Source organism: Oculina patagonica, chromosome 4 (assembly GCF_052425735.1).
Source record: "Oculina patagonica isolate OP01 chromosome 4, crgOcupat, whole genome shotgun sequence".
NCBI lineage: Eukaryota > Metazoa > Cnidaria > Anthozoa > Scleractinia > Oculinidae > Oculina > Oculina patagonica.
The window spans coordinates 51,487,761-51,509,445 of record NC_135761.1 but is presented as its reverse complement, the minus strand read 5'-3'; the positions used below and the strand labels follow the sequence as shown (position 1 = coordinate 51,509,445).

The 21,685-nt window shown below is 38.6% G+C and overlaps 2 protein-coding genes across 2 annotated transcripts; both read left to right on the top strand.

Moving 5' to 3' along the window:
• Positions 1-1,012: 1,012 nt before the first annotated feature.
• On the top strand, positions 1,013-3,498 carry LOC144648830 (uncharacterized). The gene is made up of 2 exons (XM_078508281.1): positions 1,013-1,153; positions 2,486-3,498. The coding sequence occupies exons 1-2, from the start codon at positions 1,102-1,104 to the stop codon at positions 2,977-2,979; spliced, it is 546 nt and encodes a 181-aa protein (XP_078364407.1). The 5' UTR covers positions 1,013-1,101; the 3' UTR covers positions 2,980-3,498.
• Positions 3,499-11,016: 7,518 nt separating this feature from the next.
• Positions 11,017-17,260, top strand: LOC144650515 (uncharacterized). The gene is made up of 2 exons (XM_078510209.1): positions 11,017-11,162; positions 16,480-17,260. Exons 1-2 carry the CDS (start codon positions 11,111-11,113, stop codon positions 16,917-16,919), a joined length of 492 nt encoding a protein of 163 aa, XP_078366335.1. The 5' UTR covers positions 11,017-11,110; the 3' UTR covers positions 16,920-17,260.
• The last annotated feature ends 4,425 nt before the right edge of the window (positions 17,261-21,685 follow it).

The following is a 21,685-nucleotide window of genomic DNA, read 5'->3' as shown; positions in this document are numbered from 1 at the left end:
AAGCATTTTATTGACTCGTTTTAATTGATCTCTGACAAACATTTTGATCAAGGATTTAAGGCATTGATTATGATTATGATTTTAAAATTTCAAACTACAAAATTAAGCAGCATACATTCTATACGAAAGTTTCATTGTATAAACCTTTTTTCAACTGGGCTTTATTTTGGTAAGATCTTAACCTGCGTATTCAACTCGTGTTTAAAAATACCTGAAAATTTTATGCATTCTAGCTGTATTGTTTTCTTCTTATAGAAGTAATACAAACATTTATAGTAATACAAGATTTAGTTCGCTAGTAAATGTTTATTATTAACAAGTGAAAATATTTTTCTTCTGTAAATCTTCGTACTCATGCGCAGTTGATGATACATCCCACAAGGAAGGCACTCTACTATCTAAACCATATAAATATCTTTACTTCCGACATCAATAAATCGAGGTCCGGACGGTTGAGGGTTATCAATTTAGAATTCTCTTACGCGAAATCTGGTTTGCTTACCCCCCTCTTCCACTAACTTGACTTCACTTTTTATCAAGAAAATATATTTTTTCTTTATTTTTAAGCTCAATCCTACAAGAGATCATACTTCAATTTCCAATTTAAGTTCAAGTCAATTTTCCAAATCGAAGCTACTTGAAGACAAACTATTGAACAACTTCTAAAGGCCTCTTTCGCCAGGCGAAACAGGCAGAAATAAAAGACCTTTTGCAAAGGAGATCATGCATCTACTAGAATTATTCCAAAGAACAGGTTACCCCGTGAAAGAAAAGGTTGCCCCGTGACACGCTGCTCGGAAGCCGGCGCGTGTCATTTCGCACACTGCCTATTGTTTAGCGTGCAATTTTTCCTGTATTTTGCTTGCACGTGCGTTTTTCCCTGTTTTTTTTTTTTTCGTGAAGTGTCACATACATCCAACTGCATGGATCGAACTTTAACTCGCCTAATATCGTTGTCACTCAAATAATGAACGCGCAATTGTTCTAAAAATAAAATGATTACTTGATACGATTGAGCCAGTGCTCTTCGAGTCACTTAAAAGTTTTGGTGCATGGAGCTGAGTGTTTTTCTCTAGTTGAGCAAAATCAAACGCACAGAAGATGAAATCCATCGCGTTTGCTGCCGTGTTATTATTAATCGAAATTGAAGGCGGTGAGTGAATATTTTTTTTCGATTTTTCGTACCCAAAAGTAGACACTCCAAAAGTAACGGTAAACTTCCACAGTTTTTAGCAAATCGACATCCTTCGAAAATCCTGTAAGAAGGCGCCATACGGAAGTAACGAGCCTTGGTTATTAGCGATTCCAAACGAAATTTAGCTTGATATGACAAACAAAGGGAATAACATACAGCGAGCTGCAGCCAAATGACTCTTACTGCAAACACGTACAACTGGCTGTGGTCACATCACGCTTACTAACTAACGTTAAGACAGGGATGACTATGGGAACTATATTTAGCTATTAATTTTAGTAATGTGACCGCTTCTCTGTTCACTCTAACTACAGTTAGAAAATTTACGCCTCGATGATCCAAAACATTACAAACTAACTAAAGTTTAATATACCCAAGCAGGGTTCATGGATTTGTCTTTAGTTTACTGACACGAGCAACGAATCAGAATGTGACAACTCTATTCGCGCGGACGAGATGAACGTATAACCGTATACAAATAAGAATAAAGCGTGAAGCGAGGGGGGAAACAACAAAGAAAAAATTTACATAAAATAACATAAAATGTAAAATTTAACAGCGGATATAGCCAATATAAGCAACAATAAAGCTTGAATGACTTGAATTCTTCAATTATATTTCTTAAGTTTCTACGACGGTTTGCCACACGAAAACAAAAAATAAGTAAGATAAATAGACACCGCTTTCGCCGGTCAACAATAAGGGCTGCCACCATCTACTTTTAATACTGACGTCATTCAACGGTTAATCAGAGTTAACTGCGTTGGTGTGACCATCGACTGGAAGCTCTAACTACAGTTGAGTATGACGTCATGTAGCTTGATACGAGCCAGAGTTTAACTATAGTAGTATAGTTACGGCGTAAATTCTCTTTCATACGATTTATCTTTTGCATCTGTTTATATATTGAGAATGTTTTTATTTTATTAAAATGGTCGGTCAACAAGGGGTACATGTTTAAAGGCATCCTCCACTCTAACGACAAGTTGACCTTTAAATTGTTTGAAATAATATATACTAAATTCAATTTTTTAGGATAAGGGAGAACATTTAGTCATGATAATATAATTTAAAAAAAGACGGCTTTTGAATCTCCCGCGCGCCGCCATTTTGGATTTTATGACTTGTAACTAGGGGACAAATACAATAATCAATGGTCTGTTTTGCAGTCTTTAATTGTATTATTAACTTTTCGAAATATTCCGGTAATCCTCTTAGCTTTCTTAGCTTCGGAAATCGGTGTTAAGTACATTTCTTGCCATGCATCGTTTATCTACGTATGTCTTACAGCTTTGGCCATAAGATGCTATGAATGCGTGCCCGAATTCAGCATCATTGCCAACCATCTTGATGTCATGAAACGGAGCGGGACAAACAGCATCTGCGGCAATCCTAATGAGACCATAGACTGCAGTGGCCCCTTGTACGATTCCTGCGTGACCTCAAAGCTGACAGGCAGGAAGACAGGTATTGGCGAGTTCACAATCAACTCTCTCAACTGCACCTCGAAAATGATGTGCTCCATTGGTCTCGCTAACTCGACATATGCTGAGATGAAGGCTTTAACAGACGCAGTGAGTGCCGAGCTCGTGAACTGGGAGATAAAGTGCTGCCAGGGTGACCTCTGCAATAAACCCGCAGTGCCCTCTATGACTCCGCCTAGCACCACGGCGAAAGGAAGTACCACTGCTAAGTCAGCTGCGGGTATTAATTTCCCTCAAAATCAGTGTGCCATATTCGGGATCCTGGGTGTGATAACTTTGGTCTTCATGAATATATTTTGAACAAGCTATATTAATTTTGTGCTTAGTGAAAAGAAAGCCCAAGTTACAGCGGTTACCAAACATAGGTTCAATAGCACATAGCACAGTTGACTGACATTCACCTAACCTCAATATTTTGTCTCGGCTTTTTGGTCGATAAGGTTTTTGTTCTAAGAGGCTCGCGCGATTGAATTTAAACCAGCTATTAGACGTTGTAGAAAAAAGTGTCACGACGAATTCAACAGAGAGTTGTCGAAAAGTATGTTTCTTATACGTTTTTAATTTATACAGTGGAACCTCGATATAACAAAGGGCCAAGGGACTGGCAAAATGTGTTCCCTATAACGAGGTTTCGTTATATCGAGGTTCCTTTCTATATATTTTGCTATTTCTGGGACGAAAAATATCGTTCGTTATATCGAGGACTTCGTTATATAGAGGTTCGTTAAATCGAGGTTCCACTGTAACATCTTTTTAACTTTTTTAGATTTTTTAGATCAGTTTCAAAATCGTTTTAACTAAAAGTAATAAATAATAAATACTGATCGCCCAAATAACATCAACAAGTGTCATAATCATGCTTAATTCTGTTATTTTTTGTTTAACAAACACGAACAAATACCTTTTAAAAGTTTCTGACGCATGCGCAAGTGATCTTGTATCCCACAAGGAAGGCAGTCTTCTGTGTAAAACTGTACTATTACCGAGTTTATCTTATTATAGCTCACCAAAGGAGGTTGAAGTAGAATTTGCCACAGTGGAACCCGCCTTGCGACCACCTCGTTATTAAGGTCACTTTTTTGTCCCGGCGAAACATTTTCTTCTAATAAAACCCCGTTAATACGGTCAACAGTCACATTCTGACTGTTGGCAGAATGTGACTGTTAATACGGCCACTTGAACCAAATACCCATTTTTTACCAGTTATGTTCATTTTCCATCATCTTGTATACAGTAAAAACTCGCGTATAAGAACCTAGTTTTTTCAAGTTAGCCTAAACAGGTTCTTATATAAATGGTATTTAGTGTAAAATTAGGCTAACTAGGTTCTTAATTAGGTTCTTAAGTTTTGCATAAGAAATAAAGTAGAATTTTTAAATGATCTGGTCTTTAACAATAACAGTATTCTTGGAGGCTTCGGTAAGCAAAATACTATACTATTTTAATCTGATTCTGTTAAAATCAAACGTATACTGTAACCTTCACTATAATTCCCAATAATTCTATATTTTTGAGAAGATTATTTTTTCTTTTTTAAAAATAAGAACCTGTTTTAGAATTTTTGCCTAAAATGGTTCTTATGTGAAGGGTGCTTAAGGTCGCGCAGGACCCTTGCTCATTAATAAATTCATTAGCCAAATTTCTTGACGGAGTGCTATCTTGTAAAGCTTTAATTCGCTACATTTTGAACATTTATCAAGGATATTAAGGGATGATGGAATTACATCATGATTGTCCTTTTACTGAGAGATGACCGTTAACTGTAATGTTACAGGCTCTTAAAAGTTTAACTGCAGATATTGCGATTTTGTGTCCAAGTTTTCGGCTACAATAGCGCACCGAATTAGAAGATTATATAAACTAGTGATGAATCATAACCTCTTTTGTGTTATGACAAGAACGAAATTTTAGATTTCAAAAACTGCTAGAAGTAATCTGCTTCTAAGAGAGTAAAAATGTGAAAACTAAACTTTGAAACGTGCTATCTTCAACTTGAGAACGAAATTTCAAAATTCGCTCTTGTCATAACACAATATAATAGAGTGCACCAAGTTCATGTTCCTCGCGAATCAACTCCTGAAATTCTATATCGGCGGAGAAAACTTGGACACAAAATTGCAGGATTTTCCGCTTCCGAAGACCTTCCGAGTCAATGTTTACAACCGTCTTGTGCTATAGTTCGCAGCTGTGAATCTAATTATGATAATTCGCTTTGTTTCAGCGCACGGTACGCAAAGCTGAGAACAATACCGTCTAATTACTCGTACAAAGAACTTTAAGAAAAACATTCTCATGAACATTTCGTTTGTTGTCGGCTTCAGTCGTCGCAGTTCGTGCATACTCTTTACATAAATACATACATAATGATTTCAAGGGTCCTGCGCGACCTTAATAACCGGCATGCAATGCATGCTAAGACGATGACTTTCCAGTATAGCAAGTCAGTAAGTTTGAACATAGTTAGTACTACTAACTATGGTTTGAATCAAGCCCAGTCGATGACTAAAAATAGACCTTTTGAGCTTTGTTTGTTTGTTGTCCCATTTCAGACCTATATGGAAGGTGAATAGGTTAGTAGTGTGAACTAGAATGTGGGAGTATGTGTTAGGTATGAAGTAGGATGGCTTTGCAGAGCATGTTGGCTGAATGCAGGCGCACAGTTAATGGCATAGTTAAATAAATTAAAACGGTATCGGAACGCCAATCGCCCAGAGCTTTTATCAGTTCAATAGGGACGCCTGATTGATAAGCAAAGGAAGCGCCGCCCCTGCGAAACGAATGACCCGCGTAAAGCTTCGGGTCTACCCCCAGTATGGCAAGGTGGGATCGCAACTTAGAAACAAACGCGCTATAGGTAAACACATGGGGTACTTGGGAACCATTTACCCAGTTAAAAGCTTGAGAACCCTTGGTAGATGCTGGCGCCGTAAACTTGAAGGCATTAGTTATGGCTGTAGTAGGACAGAGCGCAGATCCTGGGATGTATGGGAGAGGAATATCGACAACCCTTTCCCGAAATTGAATTGTTTTGCTCCACCGGACCGACACAAGGGTACCCCACGAAAATATTTTGAAGTCGGCCTTAATTAGTTGTTTAGACGGGTTAAATTTAGTAGCTGCTGTAGGAAGGAGATGCGATTTACGGAACATGCCATAAAATGCTACTAAACAAATAGCCCAGAATGAGGCATCGTGACTACAGGTTAGATCTAGTAAAGCGTGAAGCTTGATTAGCATGGCTGGGGTGAGAGGTTGCTTTTGGTTAGGAGTTAAGCCCTTAGATCTAGAAATACCAGTTAGCAAGGAATTAAGGGACCAGTTGTTAAGCAGTGGGTTAGGCAGGCCAAACTCCTTGTGCAGTAAGCCGATGATATTGAGATAGCTCCGCACTGATGATGCTTTGAGGCTTCTGGCTAGAAAAGCGGCGTACTGTAGAAGATGATCCGTCTGAATTGGAACTGACAGTATCCCATGTACTGACAGAAACGCAGGAATGTGTCGCGATGTGTTTTGTACGTCTTTTTTGTAGATTCCGCGAAAAGTTGGGAGCGAAATTGAAGGACCTCCTGTTGAAGTTGCGAGGCCAGATGGTCATCGCGCCGTGTGCCTGGAAAAAAGGAAAATGCTACTGTGAACCGACATGTGGTCAGTCAAATTCAGGTCGGCAACTGGGACCGGCGATAAGCTAGTCTGAAGAAACGAATTAAACAGGAGAAGACTCCCCCGTTCATGAAGCCTAGAAACTGCATCTGCTAACGTGTTGCAAGCCCCGGGAACATACGTTGCGCTGATATGAAAGTTATGAAGAGCTGAAAGCCAAAAGAGCGCGCGTAACTCTTCCATGATCGTGTCATTTGCTGTGGTACCTTTATTAATAATTTGGACGGCCGCTTGATTGTCACTGTGAATAATAACACGGTGGTTGGCCCACTGAGTGGCCCAGCGTTTGGCCGCCAGTACAATAGCCAAGGTCTCCTTGTGATTAATATGTAACTGGGACCAAGCTGGGCTGTCAATTGCAAAATTAAAGTAAAACCAATCGCCCCTAAAATACCCCCCTGCCGCGGGCGGACATGCATCGGTCATAACATCTACTGTTGGCTGTTGATTCAAAAAAATCTGCGTGCCATTAAAAACGTGGAGAAAATTGACCCACCACGAAATATCGCAGTAAAAGGAAGCCGTTAATCTATGTTTAGCGGAAGGAGACATAGAATTCATTGTGTCAAGGATGCGACGGAGAAAGGTGCGTCCGCCATAAACCACTCGACAAGCCCAATTTAGTTTGCCTGCTAGCCGTTGCAATTGGTTTTTTGTAGCGCGACGCTTGTTTTGAAAATTAGAAATGATGTTGTAGAGGTCCGCCAGTTTCTCTGCCGGCAGTGTCATCGTACAATCCACGGTGTCGAGTTGCACGCCTAGGAACACAAGTCGCTGCGTCGGGGGTACAAGTTTGTGCTGGCTGATGGTAAAACCCAGGTCTTGAAGCAATTCCAGTAGAACACGAAATGCTCGTTCGCACTCCGTTTGAGTGTCCCCAATAACTAGAAAGTCGTCAAGGTAAACCACGATTCCATGGAAGCCTCGTTTGGCCATCATACGGCGAACAGCCTGCGTGATGCGATGGAAAATTCCGGGAGAGCTCTTAGCCCCGAAGGGTAAACGCGTGTCATAGAAAAACGTGTCGAAGTTATCCCCAGCGAACCGCCACTTACAGCCAGTTGCTTGGTAGTTCGCCGGATGAATAGGAACAGAACGGTAAGCGTGCTTAAGGTCAATCTTAGCCATGTAGCAATTTGGTTTGATTAATTTAATCGCGTCATCAAGCGTCTGAAATTTGAAAGAGCTTGAAGTGATGTAATCGTTGACCGCTTGCCCATGCGGTCGCGAGCAATCATGAATGAGCCGTATTTCAGTTGAATTAGGCTTAGGAATAGCTCCTAACGCGCTTACAACTGTAGGTTTAGAAGCAGCAATAACGTAATTGCCCTGCAAAATTTCTTCGCGAATGGTTTCCTCCACTTTAGCCTTTATGGAGGGGTTAGTAGCCGATTTGTAATTATCCATGTTCACTGCTGTGAACGAAGCGCTTATGGGTGCCAAATGAAAGCCATAAATAATGCCATCTGCTAAAAAAGTTTCATCCTCGTCGCCCGCGAGTTCCCTTACCCATAACGTTTGGTTAAGGGGAGAATTGGAAAGTGGTAGTCACAGGTTTTGGGGCCTTGGTTGCTGCTGATTCTGGGAACTGTGGGAAAACCCGGAGTGATTTTGGCCACAGGCCTTGCCCCCAGCTACGCGGCGATTGCAAGCATGCTCATACACGCAGTTGGGAAAACTACAACCCCGAGAACTTTTAAAATTCCGGCAAATTGTGCGCCCGTCGTTAGTAGTGGCTACGAATAGTGCGTTCTGGTTAGGGCGATTAATGCGTGGCGTTAGTGGCGTTTTGGGAATGGGCTCTAATAACACAGTATGTAAATGATTGGAGTCGAAGCTCCACGGATAATTATAAGTGCCTTGTAGAAGACGAAATTCATCGTCATACTTTAAGACAGAGACCCACTGAAAGCGATTAGCTAATTCCATAATCTATTTATTGGCTTGCAGTAGTCTTATGACTTTCATGTATAAAAATTGCTCAATCGATAAAATTAGACTGCACCTTGCCTGAACCCAACTGTGAACGTTCGAGTGGTTGTCATGTCTAGATTCATATTAATAGTATTAATATTCAACGTTACCCTTGAAAATTTCTTCTTTCAAATTTAAACAAATTCATGATATTCAGATAGATAAAAGGAAGTTCTTTAGGAAGCATCATGTGATTTGTAGTAGGCAATTTTTACATACAAAGCTGAAAAGGTCTATTGTTGTGAGTGAACATGTGAGCTCAAAAGATATCCAAGTAATTTTACACCGAAATTGATTATTGTTGATTGAAGTGTGATTTAATTTGAGACTGACTCATTTGCTATAAAATAGGAAAAGGGGGTTTGTTACAGAATTTTGTAATGCAAGCTTTTTCTAAGTCCAAAATATTGTTGTCATTTGGAGGTAATACACAACTAAAGTACAAGTGGAGTCAAGTAAAGGTGATACCAGGAGGTGATACAGTGGTGAGCCAGTGATGACTTGAAGGGTCCTAACATGCAGAGCAATCGCAGAGCAATTAAATTCAACTTTTGTGTATTTCATTTTTTTTATTTTGCTTATTATAAAATCACAAAACAATTTTGCAAATACATTACATGCATACAATGTGATGCAATAAGTAAAAGTACTGACCGTCGTCAAACACAAAGACCTAGGAGTAATTTCCATACCATTGGCGAGTCGATACACAGGCGATACATGTCAGAAGATTGTGTGACATTTTCGTGTGTAAGGGTCACAGAAGGCATCGTGTAAATTAGTCTGCATCAAATTAACAGCACTTAATTTGAAGCAAATATTATCAGTGCATGCAAAACAAGGACTTCAGATAGTCCACCTTTTCAATCTTTTTCAAGGAACTGCAATCGATTGACCTTTTGGTAGAGGCTTCTACGGAATTAAAAGTTACGAAACTAAACTTATCGTCGATGGTGTACAATAATTACAAATACTTCAGGACTGACGTACTGCATGACTCGTGCGAACTCAGATTTATCCGCTACCTGATAAAGTACGGCACTCACTACAGGCCTGAAACCTCTATTCAACAGCTGATGCTATAGCAGAAAAAGTAACAGAAAATTCTTACTTGTACTCGCCCCAACTCAAGATGGCGAGTCGTGTTGGAAAGAAGCAAATAAATAAGCTCAAATATTATCGATAAAAATGCACGCTCAATCAAACAAAGATTTTAGATAGCTCGCCTTTTCAAATGCAATCTGATCAAGAAACTGCTATCGGTTGGCGCACTCAGTTACACTCAAAAAGTTACGACACTTCTAAACGGCCTTCTCCACTTCTCAAGTTCAAGCTTGAGTCAGTTATCGCGTATTAAAAACCCGGGGGGGGGGACTCGCATATGAAAGTGACGGGGATGCTCGTCGTCTCGCTTAGGGGTGTAAATTTCGGACTTTTTCTCGCTTAGGGTGTTCCGGGGAAAAATGCTCAAAACGCCAATATTTTTAGCCATAATGGTCTCGTTTAGGGTTACACACGAAGAAATATACAAATATAAACTCCATTCTTAGTTTTTTGGTATCTTTTAGGGGTCAAGAAAGGCTTGAGCCACACCCAGATTGGTCTCTTTTAGGGGTTCTTTTCAAAATTTCCGACGAGCATCCCCGTCCCAAGGAAGGAACTCTACTATCTAAACCATATAAATATCTTAACTTCCATTCAGGGTAAATTGAGGTCCGGACGGTTGAGGGTTATCAACTTAGAATTCTCATGGAAATCTGATTTGCCTCCCCCCTCTTCCACTAACTTGATCTCACTTTTTATCAAGAAAATAATTTTCCCTTATTTTTAAGCTAAAGAGGTCGTACTTCATTTTCGAATTTCGGTTCTAGCCAATAAAGGCTTTTTCTGGTAAAACAGAAAACTTCTGTTATCAAGTCCTTCGTGATGATCAAATAAGACCACTTTGTAAACTGATGTTTTAGGGAAAAGGGTGTTACCTAGCTAGTTTGCGTAGCTATTTCCTGTTCTACACACGCGTTACCAAATTGGAATTTATTCAACTTTTATTTTCAGGTTATCCAAGAGGTTTTAATAACCTGGAATTCTTGCTTCAAACAGCTCATCGACTCACTTACTTGACTTCACTTTGTACCTATAATGTCGAAGAACGTAAAACAAAATAAAAAACAAACCATCCTAAATGTAACCATATTCAATTTTACAAACCATGCGTGTGCCGACCTTCATGCTCAAAAATGCTAGTCAGAGAGAGTGACAGCCAGGCTTTACGCCGGACACAAATAATCTGCAAAAGCCTAGTCATGCCTAGTCTGCATTGCAAGACGAGCGAGACCGCCATCTTGGATAAGTAGGCGCCCAGGGGGCTAGACCAAGTAAAAGGGAGAGGCTAGTCCCAACCCTCGCTCTGCTCATCAAGTTTCCAAGATAACGACTTGAATGTGATCGATTGTTTATATTATTATCAAGCGTTCGGACGCAAAACATGCCTGCACTGCAGACAACGCTATGGTATACTAAACTGGAACAAAATGAAAACACTTTATGAGGCATGCCTTCTTACGTCAGCTGCTTGGAAGCCGGCGTGACATTGCGCACACTTTCCATCGTCATCAACTCGTTAATTGTCATTGTTACTGCCAATATTGAACGCGCAGTTGGTCTAAAAATAAATTGATTGAAAATAAGATAGAGTGCCAGCGCCCCTTAAGTCACTTCAAAGCTTGTGTGCGTGGACCTGAGTGTGTTTCTTTAGTTTAAGCGAAATCAAACGTCTTGCAAACGTACTATTAAGAAGATGAAATCCATCGCGTTTGCTGCCGTGATACTATTGATTGGAATTCAAGGCGGTGAGTGAAGTATTTAATACGATTTTCCATAACGCACGTTAAATTTAAGAGCACGCTATCCCTGTGCAAGACTTGTTTTGTAACGACTTTCGCCAACGAGCTTTCAAATACTGGGCGCTTACTGCTCCTGTATGAGCTTATATGGCGGCGTACCATTCTGAGCTCTCCTCAAACATCCCACAAGCTACACTTCGGTTTTTTGGCCACCCAACTTCTAGGGAGAAATCAGGTTTTTTTAATGCGCAAATTCAAATTAAGTTCAGCGATTAGTCACGCAGATTTGACTTTCAGTTGAGGCTGTATCCCGCCCTGGGTGCCACGTCGAGCAAGATTGAAAGAGTTGTATTAAAAATATGTGACACTCGCCAATTTTACTTTACGTGTTTCTTGGCTTTGTTTCGAGACGCCCTTTAAACTTGTATCTGAGAAAAAAAAGGCAAAATGAAAAATTGAATGAAAATTTATATCGTCCGAAGTCGGTAAATAGTTTCTACAACAACAAAATTTTGTTACACATTTTAGTTATTTCATTCGTCGGGCAAATTGGCGAAAGTGCAGCAGCCAATATTCCGTACCCAAGAGTATATCACTCCAAAAGTAACGTTAGAATTTCACGCGCGGTTGCTAGCAACTGATCCCAACCCCACGAAAAAAACGAGCTTTAAAACGTAGTGAATTCAAAAATTTAATTTGTTAAGATAAACGAAGTCGAACAAAGGAAAAAGAAAACATACAGCAAGGTGCAGCAAAAAGATGTTTTATTTGTTTAAGATGGCTCTTACTGCAATCACAATATAGAACTCTGTTTTAATGTGATATAAATTCTTTTTCACAAGATTTATCTTGTTCATCTGTTTTTATATTGAAAACATTTCTTATTTTGTTTTTTGAATGGATCCTCGCACAGGGTGCACGCTTTGACTACCCCAATGTAGTACCCTGTAAGCTGTGGCCCTTAATAGTGATAGAAAAAGTTGTTTAATCCGAAAGGAACTAAGAAGTTCATTCATCATTATCACTTCAAATCGGTGGCAGAAGCAGCATTAACCTCGATCGCGTATTGATATAAGAATGATAAATTTCTGTTTCTTTATTAAGCTGATGGAATTAACAGATAGATAACTCGATTGAATGCTGCGAATATTTAAAGTTTGATTATTACAATATTGCACAATGCAGTAACTGTATTTAACATTTTTAAGCCAAGAAAAGAATTCGCTTTAAAAGAGTGTTTTAAGAAAGGGCTTGTGTGCACTTTTGAAATTGTTGGCCTTTTTTAAGGAGGCTCGATGTAGTTTGTTTAGCCGAAGGGTGGTTGTTTTGAAAATTAAAATTATCTAGGAACCCAATGTTCGATTTCTGCCGAAATACACCATAATGTTCAAATATGACCAAATTTTAATTTTTTACTCGTTACTTTGTCACAAAGGTTACCATAGCAACCATTGACGTTTTCTTTTGTTCTCAAACAAGCTTGGTTTTCTCGAAATCTAGACTGACACTTGGTATTCATTTTTTGATATGTTCAAGTACAGTAGATTTACTACCTGTGCTCAAAATTTTAGGAAAATCTGTAAGAGCGTTTTAGAGTAAATCAAGAATGAAGTTTTTGGTATTTTCTTATAATTTATTACAATCGGCAGTCGATATATTTTAACAAATTAAAGCAAAAAGTCTTTCGCTTTTAGTTAATGGTCTTTGATGGTGTAAGTATTTATATTTCAGTGAGAGAAACTGTGCTCAAATAATACGAAACAATTTTAAGGCGCCTATTTTATATAAAAACGGTGTTTTTCTGAAAATTTCATTCTTGATTTACTTGAAAACGCTCTTACAGATTTTTCTAAAATTTCGTCAACAGTTAGTCAATCTACTAAACTTTAACATATCAAAAAATAAACACCAAGTGTCAGTCTAGATTTCGAGAAAATCAAGCTTGTTTGAGAACAAAAGAAAACGTCAATCGTTGCTATGGTAACCGTTGTGACTAAGTGACGGGTAAAAAATTAAAGTTTGGTCACATTTGATCATTATGGTGTATTTTGGCAAAAATCGAACATTGGCTTCCTAGGTAATTTTAATTTTCAAAACAACCACCCTTAGTCTAAAAAAACTACATCGAGCCTCCTTAATTAATTGAGATAATAAAATTCTAAACATTTTTTGACATTAACCACTAAAAATGTATGTGGACAAACTTGAGTACCTCAACTACATCAAGCCACGGTATTGCGCTAAAAAATAAAGCTTTCGCATCTCGGTTTTATCGGTAGATCGTAGTTCGTTTATATGACCACCCAGCTTCTGGAGAGAATCAGGTTTTTAGTGTGCAAATTAAGGTTTGCGATTAGTCACGCAGATTTGACTGTCAGCTGAGGCTGTGCCCCGCCCGGAATGCCCCGGCTCTAATCATGATTTCAACTGTTATATCCTAGTCGGCGAGCAGTCTCTCTTTTGCCTTAAAATCCGTGGAACGAATGCGAAGAAAAGCCTGGTTTTCACTAGCGACGCAAGCACAAGCGCAGGGATAACACTGTCTTATTTCACAGTGAAAACGGCTTCGACGCAAGCAAAAGTACAAGCGCATTGCATTTTGAAGCTTGTGCTTGTGCTTGCCGCAAGCACAATGATCAAAATTTGTCCTTTTTGCGTGATTGCGTTTGTGTTTACGTCGCTAGTGAAAACCAGGCTAAAGCGAGCGAGATTGAACAACCAGAGGGTTGTAACTGATATGTGGCACGCCTATATTTTACATTCGTGTTTCTTGGCTTTGTTTTGAGACGTCTTTGAAACTTTTATCTACCAAAAAAGGCTATTTACTGTGGCAAAATGAAAAAAAAAAAAAACAATTATTACAGGCAGAGTAGTTTGTTTTGTTACACATTTTAATTATTTCATTCGTCGGGCAAAATGGCGAAAGTGAAGAAGCCAATATCCCGCACCCACTGAAGAGTAGGCCTGCAAAAGTAACGGTAAAATTTCACGGTTGCTACCAAATCCGGACCCACAGAATAACGAGCCTTAGAAAGTAGCAAACTCAAAAATTACATATATTTCTTGTATAGCAACATATTGCAGTCATTTTCGCACATAATTTAGCCTGTTGTCCTTGTATCACAATATAACCTCACTTATTATTATTCCATACAATACTTACAACTTTTTACATTGGTTTCCTGTATTACAGCAGTACGTTCCTTAGTCTTTTTTATTTAAAGCGCAATGTTAGCTTTACTTGTTTCTTATAATTTTTTTTGGAAGAGTAATTTTTCGTACCAAATCAGGGACGTAAATAAAACTTTATCAACAAAACTAGAGAAGTGAATGGGTTTGATCTGCATTTCAAGTTCTTTAAATTTAGCTTGTTATGACACACAAAGTTTAACAAATGAATAAAATATTCAGCAAGCTGCAGCTGTTCTATTTGTTTAAGATGACTCTTACAATATAGAATTCTGTTTTAATGTGATATAAATTCTTTTCATCAAGATTTATCTTATTCATCTGTTTTTATATTAAAAAATTTTTTATTTTGTTTATTGAATGAATCCTTGCACAGGGTGTACGCTTTTTAAACTACCCTTATTTAGTGATACCCTGAAAGCTGTGACCCTTAGTAGAGATAGAAAAAGTTGTTTAATCCGAAAAGAATGTTACTTTCAATTCGTAACTCTATAGTGGTATAATATAAGGTCATTCATAATAACGGAAGCTTAATCTCTTCCAATCAGTGGCAGAAGCAGCATTATCCTCGATTGCGTATTGAAAGAGGAATGATAAATTTCTGATTCAATATTAAGCTGATGGTATTAATAGATAGATAACTCGATTAAAAGCTGCGATCATTTTAAGTTTGATCATAACAGTAATACACAATGGTAACTGTATTTAACATTTTTAAGCCAGCAACAAACTAGAAATGGCTCTATAAAATGAGTGTTTTAAGTCCTTTGAGCATAATACTTAAACAGCGCCCGTTTAAAGGGCTTGCGTGCAGTTGTGAAATTGTTGGCCATTTTATTGAGATAATAAAACTCTAAAGAGATTTTGACGCTAACCACTATTTAACAATACATGTGGACAAACTTAAGTATTAACTCAAGTGCATCATCAAGCCACGGCATTCCGGATATTGCGTTAAAAAATAAAGCTTTCGCATCTCGGTTTTTCGGTAGATGTACATGTGTCACAGGTTCCAATTTGTGTAGTTGGTGGTGGTTGTTTTTTTTTGTTTAAAAAAAAGTAATTTTGCTCTCAGGCATGCATTGGAAAAAGCAAGCGAACTTTTTTCGTGTGTGCATGCTCTCGTATTGATCGGTTTTGGATGTCCAATGAAAGAACGTTTAAAACAAAATCCAAATTGAAATGCACGCAAAGCAAATTACGAACAAGAAACTTGTATAAGCGCAGTACCCTCTTAAACTAATAGCACAAATATGGGGCAAATACTGATGAGTTTAAAACATGACGTTTTTGTCTGGGGCACATATATATCTTTTTGCTTACTTGAAGTACAGTAAAAACCCGCGAGTAAGAACCTAACATTTAAGAACCTGTAAGGCTAAAATTGGTAAATTAGATACCATTTTTATAAGAACCTATTTAGCTTAAAATTTGGAAACAGGTTCTTAATTTCTAAAATTGATTAAAAATGTCTACTTTTGGGAAGATATGATACGATTAGAGCTACATTTTGACATAAACACTATGTGGTATGCAAATTTTATACAAGAAAAAGGCCGAATACTAAAATCTCTATTACAACATTGAATTTTTTCCTTCAAAAATCAAGACCCTATTAAGAACTAATTAGCCTAGATTTGTGTTAATAACCCTTTATGTAAGAACCTGTTTAGGCTAACCTGAAAAAAACAATAGGTTCTTTATACTCGCGGGTTTTTACTATACTATACTCTCATCTAGCCTCAATTATACTGTTTCGTCCTTCGGGATTTGCACAAGAATCGAGCAAGAGAAAGACTTCGCGAAAAAAAGAGAGCGAGGTCACGCTTCTCTTTTCTCTCGCTTTCTTCACTTCATTTTCTCACTCAGTTCCCTCAGCTAATTATCTGAAAGCCTCTAGTGTACTATTTTTTAATAATATTTATAATTTGGAGGCAAATACAATTATAAATGGTCTTCTCAGTGCAGTTCTATTATTAATAGCCTTTCGAAATATTCGGTTTGCCTTCGGTTATCTTCGGAAATCAGTGTTCGGCTGATCGTCGGCAATTTCATGTGACCCTCGGATGTTTACTGGTGTACTTAAGGAGATTTTGCCAGAATACTGTACGTGCATGCATCTTTTTATTTACAGCTTTGGCCTTAAGATGCTATGAATGCGTGCCCGTCTTCCACAACACCAGCAACTTCCTCGAAATCCTGAGCAGGAGCGAGTCAAAAAACATCTGCGGCAAACCTACTAAGGCCATAGACTGCCCCGTGAACCATTCCTGCTCGATCATGAAGATGACAGGTAGAAAGGCAGGCATTGGTGACTTCACAGTCAGCACTCTCAACTGCTCTTACAGTTATTGTGCTAATGTCACGGCGACTAAGATTATGGCATGCCCTAGGATGAAGGCTATAACAGACCTAGCCGGCGCTGAACTCGTAAACTGCGAAGTGAATTGCTGCCAGGATGACCTCTGCAATAAACCTGTGTTTCCCTCTACGTCCCCTGCTGACTTTCCTCCAAATTGTGCCATTTTCGGGATCCTGGGTGTGATTTACCATGCCTTCATGAACATATATTGAACCAACTATTATTTTTTTGTTTAGTATAAAGGAAGCCGGCGCAATAAAGTTTCAGCGGTTACCAATGACAGGCTCAATTGATTGGCATCCCCCACATCCATGAAACCTTCTTTTTTGTTCTAAAGCCCGGGCCAAACGAGGAAGAGAGTTCAAACTCACACTCTCTCGTGAACTCTCATCGACTCTCGTGCGCTCTCATCGACTTTGAACGTGTTCAAAATTTTCATGAGAGTCAATGAGAGTTTTCTTTCGTTTGGCCCGATAAGAGTTGACATATTAAAACTCTTAGCCCGTGCTTAATTAAGGGGCTCGTGTGATTGACAACCGCTGTAAAACCGCCAGGCTTTTGTGTTGTTTTTATTGCTGTTTGTTGCCATTTTAGGTCATTTAATTATAAGCTCTGCGTCCACGCACCAAACCCAAGACTAATATTAAGAGGATAACTCAAATCACGCATTTTCGAAACTCGTTTGTGGCCTTGTAGTTTCAACTCAAGTCTGAAATCGGCAGAGAGTTTAAAACATTAATTCTTCACTGTACGCAGCACAAGGTGTCATGCGCAGTTTGCCGGATTACTGTCGGAGATGTGTTGAGGTGTTTGTTAAGCTAAAATACCTAAAATCGTTTATTATGAGAAATTTGGCTCTCTTCAGCTGCAGGTTGCTTCAGTCAGATTTCGCGACTTCGTTTAAGAGTAAAAGATTTTTGCGGTTATTTTTTTTTTGCCAAATATATTCTGTGTTACGCAATCAGAGTGGAGCCATACAAGCCAATACCCATGCAAGTTTTTTTTTGCCACAAAAAAATAAATACGAAATTCAATGTGCAAAGGTCAAACCAAAGCAAACGCAAATTACTTTTGACACTTATTCCTCAATAGCAAACTAGTTATTTGAAAAGTTAGTCTTGACATGCAAGGCCGGTGAGATTTCGGGTGTTGCTTTTTTCGCAGCTTAACTAAACCGCGGGGTCGGGGGAGGAAGGGGGGAGGGCTGCGGGGGTGCTGATAACATGTCAACTGACATCTGAACTGATATTCAGATTACACAAGGCCTAAGTTTACACAGACCAATCATGATAGTTTATTTTAGTTTTAGTTTTGTACGCCATGTTGAACAAAGGTTATTCAAATTCAACTTCTTTGCTGAATGGCTATCGATCTTTTAAAAACATTTTTTTCTGTCTTAGGTAATAAACTTGTTTGAAATCATATTTAAATTATCACTGGTATGCCAAATCGGTTAACCACAATTCAAGCGTTGAAACTTGTTTCGTTTCCTTAAGTTGCTAAATACCTCTTTTACGCACGCGCAGTTGATAGTATGTCCCACATCTGTCCCACAAGGAAGGAAGCTTGCTTTCTGAACAATATAAATAGCTAATTTTGATAATAGACATCTCGAGGTCCGGACGGTTGAGGGTTATCAATCCAAATTATTGAACCACCCCTCTTCCACTCACTTGACCTCATTTTTCTTTTCTTGAAAAAAAAAAAAAATCCCCTTGTCGAAACCTTTTACTCTAAAGCAGTCCTTTGTTTTCCGCGCATTAAATCCGTAACTCATAGCTAACTTGAATGAGTATTAAAGTGACAGGTTAAAAATTCCTGTTTTGATTTTTTTGCTGCGGGGTTAATGCTGCTATCCATACATACATACATACATACTTTATTGACTTTCCCCCTAGAGGCTTTTCAAAGACAATGAAATAAATACAATAATAATTTAAAACTACTTAAAAACTCTAAAATGATATTCATACTTAAAATTAATTAACTAGGATTAAGAATCTATAAAATCTTTGACAAGTTTACGTTTAAGATAAAACTTAAAAGCAGATACATTCTCGAGAGTTTTTAGAGAGCTATCCATGGAGTTCCAGATACTGACTATTCTGTAGTAAAACGTCCTCTGACCACTGGCAGACTTGAAAAGAGGAATGTTCAGCATTTGTGAACTTCTTGTGGCACGTCCGCTTATTTCTCCTCGCTTACTAAACTGGGAAGGCAGATACTCCGGCACGCGGGATGTAAGACATTTGAAGGCCATGATAGCGCTCCTGAAATATAACTGAGTCGCAACTGGTAGCCATTTAAGCTCTTTTAAAACTGGTGTGATGTGATCATATTTGTGCGTACTGGTCGCAATTCGAGCGGCAAAGTTCTGAATACCTTGTAATTTATTTATATTACTTTTTGATGTATTCGCCCATACGTTCGAACAATAAAAAAGCTTGCTAAAAACTAAGGCATTTATAATAGTTAGTAGGGTGCATTTGTCAAAAACGTGCTTTGTGCGGCTTATTTGACCGAGACAAGACATACAGGAGGAGACAGTTTTGGTAATGTGTTCGTCATAGGTTAAGTTCTTGTCCAAAATCACCCCAAGGTCTTTAGCGGTGTGTTCCGGTACGAGTTCTCTTCCCATGAAAGTGAGGCTGGGAGTGTCCAGTCTGGAATGCATTTGCCTGCTGCCAAACACCATGAGTTTAGTTTTGCTTGGGTTCAACAATAAATGGTTGTTGGAACACCATTGGCCTATTCTATGCAAATCAACTCTTAAGTCAGCAAAGGCGTTTACAGTATCTTTCATTTTGAAGGATAAAACTAGCTTCGTGTCGTCCACATAGCTCTGGACGCTGCAATTCTGTGGTGCTGAAGAAAGATCATTTGTGTATATGCTAAATAAAAGTGGTCCCAGTATACTTCCCTGCGGAACGCCACAGATTATGGGCAAGGGCTCTGACAATGTTGAATGGATTCGAACCACTTGTCGTCTATCATTAAGGTAGCTACAAAACCACTGGATAACTGGGTCTGAGGCGCCTACATCTCGCAACTTCAAAATTAGGGTTTCGTGGTTGACGCTGTCGAATGCCTTACTCATGTCTAAGAACACTACCGAAGTCAACATCTTCTGGTCTATCGCTTTGAGGATAGTGTCGGTTGTTTCTATGACAGATGTTTCGGTCGAGTGCCATTTTTTGTTGCCACTTTGGGTCTTTGTTAACCTGTCGTTTAATTGCAAGTAAGAAGTGAATTGATTGTGTACGACCTTCTCGCAAACTTTTGATAAAACTGGTAGAAGAGAAATTGGTCTGTTATCCTTCCTATAAATAAAAATTGTTCAACGGAAATGTAAAAGCTATAGGTGTATACTGACATTTTATTTTAATATTCCATTAACATGTGTTTGATATTTAATATTTACTGCTTCGTAGATTCGTAGTCGAAGCCTGCGTTTCATGAGAATCTTGGCTTCCGCTGTCATGAATGGTAAAGGCTTTTAGCTCGCTTTCCTTTTACCGAATCATGGGCTATTTATATGAGCACGTTTTGCTTTCGAATTCCCGAAATTATGTACCACTGCTGTACAGGAAAACCTGTATCTTCGCAATTTTGAAAGCATTTTTGAAATTGTATCTTCGCAATTTTTGGTGAATTTGAAGAGCTTTTAGGCTTTCTCGATATCAATAATAGATAACATCAACAGAAAAGGCACATAAAAAGCTAGGCATTCATATTATTTCTCTTTTAAAACAATTAACAAGGCAAGACGACCAAGAGTAGACCCAGGTTTAAGAACGATGGACTGAGAAATGCCAGGTAAAAGTGAGAGAAGCTCAATTTGTTTTGGCCAAAAACGTTCGAAAATCTCACGAGTATACGGCCTCTTATTATATGGCTACAATAGTATGCACGCTCTGATTGGCTGCTGAGCGGGCATTATTTTCTTGTAATGACCGGGCATTATGAAAATTTTTTTCGGCTCGACGGTTTTTTGAGTTGTGAGTAAAAGCTACTAGCGAGGGGGCAAAAACAACAAAAAATGCCAACAAAATATAACTATCTTTTCAATAACTGAAAGAAAAACATAAGCATACCGATACTTCTTTAGTATGGGCGACGAAGAGAGCCACAGAGAGCGAGAGCGAGTTTTACCTCCAGGGTTTTTTCCCTTGATTCTACTCTTTTTTTGAATAGTGCTTAAAGGCCATATAATAAATAACTTATTAACCTCGTCCGTTCGGTCATTCCAGGCGTAGTCAATCGATAGAAATCGATATCGGAAATCAATCGATACAATCGATATCTATCGATATCAATCGGTGATTGATATCGATTGAAATCGGTAATCGATAACAATCGAACTCACAGAAAAATATTATTATCGATTGTTATCGATTGAGAAAATCGATAATAATCGATAGCAATCGACAGTAGTCGATAACAATCACTAATCCTAAGAAGCCTCTGGAGGTGTATTCGTTTCAAACATATTCTAAAGATGGCGTTACTATTTAGTAAAACAATACGACACCGGCGTTTAAATGGTAAAACATTTTATTAATTTAGCATCTAGTCCTGCCGAAGTCCAGTCTGGGGTCCAGGCAGAATGTTTTCATAAAGATTCTCGGGGTCCATTCAACCCAGGCAGCGCTCAGAGCGCTGTCGATTGCATCTCCATTATGGCATTCAGTTCTTGCGTAGGTGAAAGTTCAACTCGATCCAATAATTATATGCACGGACATTGTAGCCCTCCCAAATGATTCCATCTTTTTGCTTCATACAATGCATTGATGACGTTGTTATAGCGAGACTAGAGGGTTGCGCACCGCTACATATTGTTCTTGTTCTTTTAGTACAAGTTTGGTAATATTTGCATTACATATCCACGATTGAAGGACTCAATACACCCATAAAACAACATCGTGTTCATGTTTAACATGAGAAATTGACATAAATAACTTCCGATAAAAATCGATAA

Excerpts from the sequence above, each read along its gene's own strand:
- LOC144648830 (XM_078508281.1), top strand. The coding sequence starts at position 1,102 with ATGAAATCCATCGCGTTTGCTGCCGTGTTATTATTAATCGAAATTGAA. Across the intron at positions 1,154-2,485 it reads ATTAATCGAAATTGAAGGCG|CTTTGGCCATAAGATGCTAT; the intron begins GTGAGTGAATAT and ends TATGTCTTACAG.
- LOC144650515 (XM_078510209.1), top strand. The coding sequence starts at position 11,111 with ATGAAATCCATCGCGTTTGCTGCCGTGATACTATTGATTGGAATTCAA. Across the intron at positions 11,163-16,479 it reads ATTGATTGGAATTCAAGGCG|CTTTGGCCTTAAGATGCTAT; the intron begins GTGAGTGAAGTA and ends TTTTATTTACAG.